This window comes from Dipodomys ordii, unplaced genomic scaffold (assembly GCF_000151885.1).
Source record: "Dipodomys ordii isolate 6190 unplaced genomic scaffold, Dord_2.0 Scaffold6, whole genome shotgun sequence".
Taxonomy (NCBI): Eukaryota; Metazoa; Chordata; class Mammalia; order Rodentia; family Heteromyidae; genus Dipodomys; species Dipodomys ordii.
The window spans coordinates 12,286,164-12,293,227 of NW_012267222.1; the positions used below are offsets into that span (position 1 = coordinate 12,286,164).

At 53.2% G+C, this 7,064-nt stretch overlaps 2 protein-coding genes across 2 annotated transcripts in view; one reads left to right on the forward strand and one right to left on the reverse strand.

The window, feature by feature from the left end:
* Nucleotides 1-2,344, forward strand: part of Aim1l (absent in melanoma 1-like) — a 26,044-nt gene extending 23,700 nt beyond the window's left edge. Inside the window, exons 18-20 of the mRNA XM_013033567.1 lie at nucleotides 731-889; nucleotides 2,003-2,162; nucleotides 2,256-2,344. Coding sequence (XP_012889021.1) covers nucleotides 731-889; nucleotides 2,003-2,162; nucleotides 2,256-2,344 — 408 coding nt within the window. The remainder of the gene's footprint in view (nucleotides 1-730; nucleotides 890-2,002; nucleotides 2,163-2,255) is intronic.
* A 1,453-nt stretch (nucleotides 2,345-3,797) lies between these two features.
* Nucleotides 3,798-5,677, reverse strand: Cd52 (CD52 molecule). Its single transcript, XM_013032999.1, has 2 exons — nucleotides 5,540-5,677; nucleotides 3,798-4,235 (listed from the first exon to the last, which is right to left on the reverse strand). Exons 1-2 carry the CDS (start codon nucleotides 5,591-5,593, stop codon nucleotides 4,026-4,028), a joined length of 264 nt encoding a protein of 87 aa, XP_012888453.1. The 5' UTR covers nucleotides 5,594-5,677; the 3' UTR covers nucleotides 3,798-4,025.
* Between the last annotated feature and the right edge of the window lie 1,387 nt (nucleotides 5,678-7,064).

The window sequence follows — 7,064 nt, forward strand, 5'->3', positions numbered from 1 at the left end:
TTTTTTTTTTTTGGTGCCATCTTGGAGCTCAAACCCAGGGCCTGGGCACTGTTCCTGAGCTTTTGTGCTCTCTACCACTTGAGTCATAGATCCACTTCTTTTTTTTTTTTTTGCAGGGGGCAGAGGGGTGGAGCTGGCTTCAAACTGTGATTCTCAGAGCTCAGCCTCCTGAGTAGCTGGGATTACAGATAGGAGCCACTGGGGCCTGGCTTGTGAGCTGTAATTATTATTACTACTGCTGTTATCACCCCACATGGAGAGCCCCACTGATTTGTGGTGTGGGACTCACCGCATCAGGGCCTCTCTTTGGCATGGGCATGTGAAAGCATTTCTATGTGTGTGTGTGTATGTGTGTATGTGTATGCACACATGCAAGTGCATGTGTGTGCATCTGAATCCCTCCATACATCTCCGTATTGATCTGGCAGGAAGTAGGCTGGGGTGAGGCCTGTGTGTTTTCTAGGCTGTGTGGGTCTGGTGGCTGCGTCTAAGTGTGTCTTTGCCCTCTGTGAACTTCTGTGCCACGATTCCGTGGGCCAGAGGCATTCCCACACACATAGAACTGTGTGTTTGTGTGTGTGTTTTATGCATGTGTCCACAGTATGTGTGCATAAGAAGGGGAGACTCGGGAGCAGGGTGTGGAGGCCTGGTCTTGGGAGGATGCGGAGCTGAGGCTGGGAGGCCATGCCTGTCTTCGGTCTCCTGACTCTCTGCCTCTTCATTCCCCCAGCGCCGAGCCTACTTCCGTCTGTGGAATTCAGCCCTGGGGGGATTCCTGGCAGTGCCAGACCGTGTGGAGGACATGAAGGCTGGCCGTGTGGTTGTGTCTGGGCCCCAAGCCAGGGGCAGCTGCATCTGGTTCTATGAGGACGGGCTGCTGAAGAACCAGGTACGATTTAGGAGATGGCCCAGGACAGCTGAGCCCCAGTTATTTGCAAGCCTATCTTAGGGAGCCCAGCCCAGTCAGGAACGGGCCCCATGATGCCTTGGGGGAGTAGAGAATGCAGAGGTAGGACCCCCCCCACACACACACACCCGCAAGCCATTCTCTTCTCAGGGCCTCAGTGTGCCACACAGACAGTGACCCAGACTTTTTTTTTTTTTTTTTGCCAGTCATGGGGCTTGAACTCTGGGCCTGGGTGCTGTCCCTCAGCTCTTTGGCTCAAGGCGAGCGCCCTACCTCTTGAGTCACAGCACCACTTCCAGTTTTCTGGTGACTAATTGGAGATAAGAGTCTCACAGACTTTCCTGCCAGGGCTGGCTTTGAACTGGGATCCTCAAGATCTCAGCCTCCTGAGTAGCTACAATTATATGCGTGAGCCACCAGCACCCAGCTCTCACTTGGCTTTTTTGCTAAAGGCTGATGGTTCACCACTTGAGCCATGCCTCCCTTTCCATTGAATCCTTGTAATAATGATATCCACTTTGTATTTTTCTTTTTTTTTTTTTTTTGTCGGTCGTGGGGCTTGAACTCTGGGCCTGGGTGCTGTCCCTCAGCTCTTCAGCTCAAGGCTAGTGCTCTACCACTTGAGCCACAGCGCCATTTCCGGCTTCTTTTTGCTTATGTGGTGCTGAGGAATCAAACCCAGGGCCTCATGCATGCAAGGCAAGCGCTATACCACTGAGCCACCTTCCCAGCCCCCAGTTTTTTTTTTTCTGGTATTAAATCCTACACTTTGAGAAACTGATCAAAGAAGACTTCCTGCAGGAACTAATATTTTCCCAGCCCTTCAAACAAATAAAAAAGGGCTCAGTGGCACCACATAAGCAGAAAAAGCCAGAAGTGGCACTGTGGATCAAGTGGTAGAGCGCTAGCCTTGAGCTGAAGAGTTGAGGGACAGTGCTCAGGCCCAGAGTTCAGGCCCCAGGACCGGCAAAAAAACACAAAATAAACAAACAACTTAGAGGACAGAGAGGCTTGCCTAGGGTCTCAGCCCTGTCAGAATTTACACCCAGAGTCCCTGTAAGGAAAACAGTGCCTAACCACCCCCTGGGGCCTCAGGTGGCCCCTACCATGAGTCTGCAGGTGATTGGACCTCCCAGCCCAGGCTCCAAGGTGGTGCTGTGGGCAGAGAGCCGCCTGCCACGCCAGACATGGAGCATCGACGAATTGGGCCACATCTGCAGCCAGATGTTTGAAGGCCAGATCCTGGATGTGAAGGGTAATGTGCGCTGTGCGCAGGGGGCCAGGCACCTGGGGGGGCCGAGGCCAGCCTTGCCCCCAGATCTCTCTGACCACCTCTAATACCCCCCAGGTGGCCGAGGCTATGATCGGGATCACGTGGTGCTGTGGGAGCTGGACAAGGACAGAGCATCCCAGATCTGGACCATCCATGTACTTTGACTCGCCCTCCTCCTCCCTAACATCCCCCCCCCCCCAGTCCCGCCCTGCCCTGCCAAGGCTTTGCTGGGATGAAATGTTTTTTAGGTTTTTGTTGTAACATAAGCTATTTTCTAATTATTATGCTGTCAGCTGTTGTCATCTCTATGTTGAGAGTTGGGGAAGAGGATCACGGCCCTTCTTTCTCTGCTTTCTTCCAGGCAGATGTGGTTTTTTTTTTTCTTTTAGAGGAGAGTGGCTTGGGTAGTGGGGGTGTTGTTGGAGCTCAGATGTAATGCCACCTTGTGCCACCAGGGGGAACCCTGGGATTGGACCAACATCTGTTCTGAGCCTGCTCTGAGCCCACGTAAGGCGCGCGCGGTCCAGTGAAGGACTCCAGCGGGCAGGGGGAACACCCAGTGACAGGAAGGAGGACAGAGAGTGGAGGCGCTTGCGGAGCAGGACTCTCCTCAGCTACCATGCCCGGCCCGATGGCTCCCAGGATGCAGAAAACTTTGAAGTGGAACCGGAGTAGGCACAGGGAGCTGGCCAAGACAGATGATGTCACCAGGCTCCTCTCCACCACCCCTACTCTGACCTCAGAGACCGACGGTTTGGTCTCAAAGCACCCAAAGCAGACAGAGCCCATGTCACTAACCTGGTTGGACGCAGCACCCCCTACCCCAGACCTATAGTGTGGCCATTTCTTCCAGAGAAAGGTGCCACCAACTGCCCAAACCCTGGAGGGGTGAGGCTCTCTATAGAGTGGTTGTTGGTCTTCCCTGACACCCCGCTACCCGACCTCCCCCACTTCCCCACAACCCTTGGTGGATGAGTGAGCAGCTGCCTCCTGCTTCAACTCCAGCCCCATGGGAGAGATGTAAGGCCAAGTAGTTCCCAGGATTGGGGAGACCCCTGCTCTCACTCTGAGTTATGGGGTGGTGGTGGAGAGTCTTGAGTTTGGGATTACCCAAGGTCTATCAGGTTGGAATAGGATCTCTGAGACCTTCACCTCCAAACGCTTAGGGACATAAGTAAGGGTGAGGGGAAGGGGACAGCATCTGGGTCTCATCTCTGCAAGGACCTTGGGCATAGGAGAGCTGGGAAGCTGGGGCTGTGTGTGTGGAATAACTGGGGCCCTGCTGGTGGTGTCATGGAGCTCCTCTGTGCTGATGACTTTTTTTGTTTTTAATCGGTCATGGGGCTTGAACTCAGGGCTTAGACACTGTCCGAGTTTTTGCACTCAAGGCTAGTGCTCTACCTCTTTGAGCCACAGATCTACTTCTGGTTTTTTTTGCGGGGGGGAGGGGGAAGGACATGTCTTTAATTGGAGCTAAGAGTCTCATAGACTTTCCTGCCCTGATCCTCAGATCTCAGCCTCCTGAGTAGCTAGGATTACGGGCGTGAGCCACTGGCGCATGGCTTGCTAAAGACTCTTGGGGCCTAGGGATGACCGATGACCACACACGGGACTCCCTCCAGTCCAAGGACAACTTTATTGACCCCCCCCAGCTGGTGGTTCTTTCCTTCCACATCATTACCTCCCCATTTTTGATCATTGCCCCCACCACCCCACTTGTCAATTTCTCCCACCTGGGACCTCCGGGATCAGCCCTTGCCGAGGACTGCGGGAGGATGACTCAGGCTAGCAATGGTGGCAGCTTTTTGAAGGGGGCATAGTGCTGGGGGTGGTGAGGCTGTCACCTCAGTTGTGGTAGAAGAGGTGAATGAGGGTGCTGGTCAAGAAGAAGAAGAAACTGCCACGGCCCATGTCACCAAGAGCTAGGACGCCGCTCTTGGCTGGTTTGGCAGTGGGTTTAGTAGAGCCTTTGTTGCTGCTGCGGCTGGTGGTGGTGGCAGTGACGAGGCTGGAGGCAGCAGGGGTGGTCTGATTCCCCAAGACTCCGGTTTGTATCTGCAAGAGGAGAGTGGGGGTGCTCAGATGTGCCTGTGTATGTTGAGGGCACAGCTCCTCCAAACCCACACACACAATTTCCCCTAACTCTCGGCCTTTACCACCCAAAGTCCCGTCAGGATGTTTAGCTGATTCCTGTCTTGACACAGGCAGGGACCGAGGGTGGTCCCTGCCCAGCCTCTTCTAGAAACTTCTTTTCGCCTGTCCAGACCATTAGCCTCTCGGGCACAGAGGGAGACAAAGGAGCCCCAAGCCTGGACCTCTCGACCTTGCCAAGGGCTCCCTAACCCCCATTTTCTCATCTTCCAAATGAGGGGAGTCCAGCAGTCAGTCATGGGGAGCAGGGCTGGGTGAAAAGACCTTGGCGAAGGAGGGGGGTAGGGGATGGATGGGCCAGATGGTGACAAGTTGTCCTTAATGCTTGATCGAGCTGCAACTGAAGCTACTCTGGGTGGAAAATCAACTATTTTGGATGGTTATCGAGCTATCTTTGCTGCTTGAACAAATTGTTCTTGATCAAGAACTTGATGACACCTGTCTGCTATATTGACTAAGAAAGCCCTCTCTGGCCACATGGAAACTGTGGAAGCCGCTGTCTGGAACAGCATTGATTCTTAGACTGAAGCGAACATATCTATCTGTGTTGCATTACTGCATCCCCAGGCTTCGCTCGGGCAGGGGTGGGGGACCCTCTGCCACTTCCAAGAACAGAGCAGCCTCTGTTGGGGACATTCAATTCCACAGGCCCCCAGTAGAGGGGACCATCCTCACCAGGCTGAGTCCTCACTTTCCTCCATTCCCTAGTAATGCAGAGCTCCTTGTGAACCCCTGCGTGCCTGGCGCCCTAGGAGGATCCCCACAGGGGAATAAGGCTTCTACTCAGGCAGCTTTTGTTGTTGCTGAACTCAGGGCCCAGGGCTGCCCCTGATCAATTTGTGCTCAAGGCCAGCCCTCTACCACTTGAGCCACAGCACCACTTCCAGCTTTTGAGTGGTGAATTGGAGATCAGAGTCTCAAGGGGACTTTTTCTGCCCGGGCTGGCTTTGAACTGTGATCCTCAGATCTCAGCCTCCTGAGTAGCTAGGATTACAGGCGTGAGCCACTGGTGCTCAGCCTCTGTGCACTGACCACAGCTAGGCTGGGAGCCCAGACACGCAGGCCTCCATAGCCCTGGTCCCTGCTGGAGCCTGACTGCATCTGTCCCCATGGCAGAAGGCCGGGTCCCCAGGAGCCTGCATGCTCTCCTGCCCATGCCGGGAGAGTGGTCGGGAGAGTCCTGCAATGGCTCCAGGGGCTGCTCCTACCTGAATGGTGAGCAGGAAGATGATGGCCAGTAGGAGAAAGAGGAAGCCCTTCATCCTGGAAGGATCTTGCCAGGCTTTCAGTAGCAGCTTCAGGAGAGGAACTGAGGGTTGTCTGCAGCGTCTCTCGGCTTAGCTGCTTTTGAACTAGGAGGCGGGAGGGGCAGGGGAAGGAAGGAGGGCCTTAAGGGTGGGGAGGGCAGCGGCTTCCTTCCTGCAGAACTGGGGGTGGATAAAACCAGACTCAAGGTGCCAATAGATGAGTTCTTTGGCTAAGGACCAGGTTAAGTGCCAGCACATAAGTGATCAGCAAAGCCAAAGGGGCAGCTGGGGAGAGTTGAACCTTGGATATGAAATCATGGTTTGACCACATGACAAAATCTGGGGCTCCAGGTCCAAAATGCTATCGCTGAGCCATGTTCAGAAGGCTCAAATGCAGTGATAGACCATTCTGTTTGATTTCTTTTGCTCTTACAACATGGCCATGGCTGGCTTTGAACTCACAGTCATCCTGCTTTAGGCTTCTTAATGCTGAGATTTTAGGCACACACCACCATGATCTACTAATAATAACCCAGTGCAAAAAAGTAACAATAGTAAATATTATATAAATGGTGTGTGTGTGTGTGTGTGTGTGTAAGACTGAGACAAAAGGTAGGAACTGAAGGTAAGAGCAGAAGGAATGTAGGTTTCAAGATAAAGTTGCAGATTCCAATGAAGGTTCTGGGCGTGCTTAGATTCAGGAAGGGGCAACAGGTTTCTGTGCAAATAAGGGAGCCTGGGCTGGCTTTGAGTCAGGCCCCGCTCTCTCTCAGCCTCAGGTTCCTCATTTCAAGTGAGAAGACAGAAAGGGATTCTTTCTTTCTCTCTTTCTTTCGTCGGTCATGGGGCCTGAATTTTGGGCCTGGGTGCTGTCCCTCAGCTCTTCAGCTCAAGGCTAGTGCTCTACCACTTGAGCCACAGCGCCACTTCCTGCTTTTTCTGCTTATGTGGTGCTGAGGAATCGAACCCAGGGCCTCGTGCATGAAAGGCAAGCGCTCTACCACTGAGCCACCTTCCCAGCCCTCTTTCTGAAATTTCTTAACAGCTAGTGTTTTGTGTTTAGGGTGAAGATACAGGTAGATAGGTTGTGCGTAGGGAGCTAGGTAGAGCGACAAGCAAAGTACAGGGGACAGGATTTGGGTGGGAAGCAGCTGGGAAGTCCCAGGGAGGGGTGGGGTGAGGGGATGAACCCCATAGATATTGGATGGTCCTCTGTTCTACCCAGGGATGCAGGCAGGAGCTTTTTAAAAATATTATTATTTTTTTAATCATTGTCTCTGTTTGATTGAAAAAGTGCTTTGTTCAGGGTCATAAATAATGGTGGGTCCACTCTGCTCAGAACTTCACCCCATGTCTCTGTGAAGCCTCAGCCATGTATGTAATCTCCCTCCCCTCCCCCCCTCTCTCTGTTGGTCATGGGGCTTGAACTCTGGGCCTGGACATTGTCCCTCAGCTCTTCAGCTAAAGGCTAGCACTCTACCCATTG

Excerpts from the sequence above, each read along its gene's own strand:
- Cd52 (XM_013032999.1), bottom strand. The coding sequence starts at position 5,593 with ATGAAGGGCTTCCTCTTTCTCCTACTGGCCATCATCTTCCTGCTCACC. Across the intron at positions 4,236-5,539 it reads TCTTCCTGCTCACCATTCAG|ATACAAACCGGAGTCTTGGG; the intron begins GTAGGAGCAGCC and ends CTCCTCTTGCAG.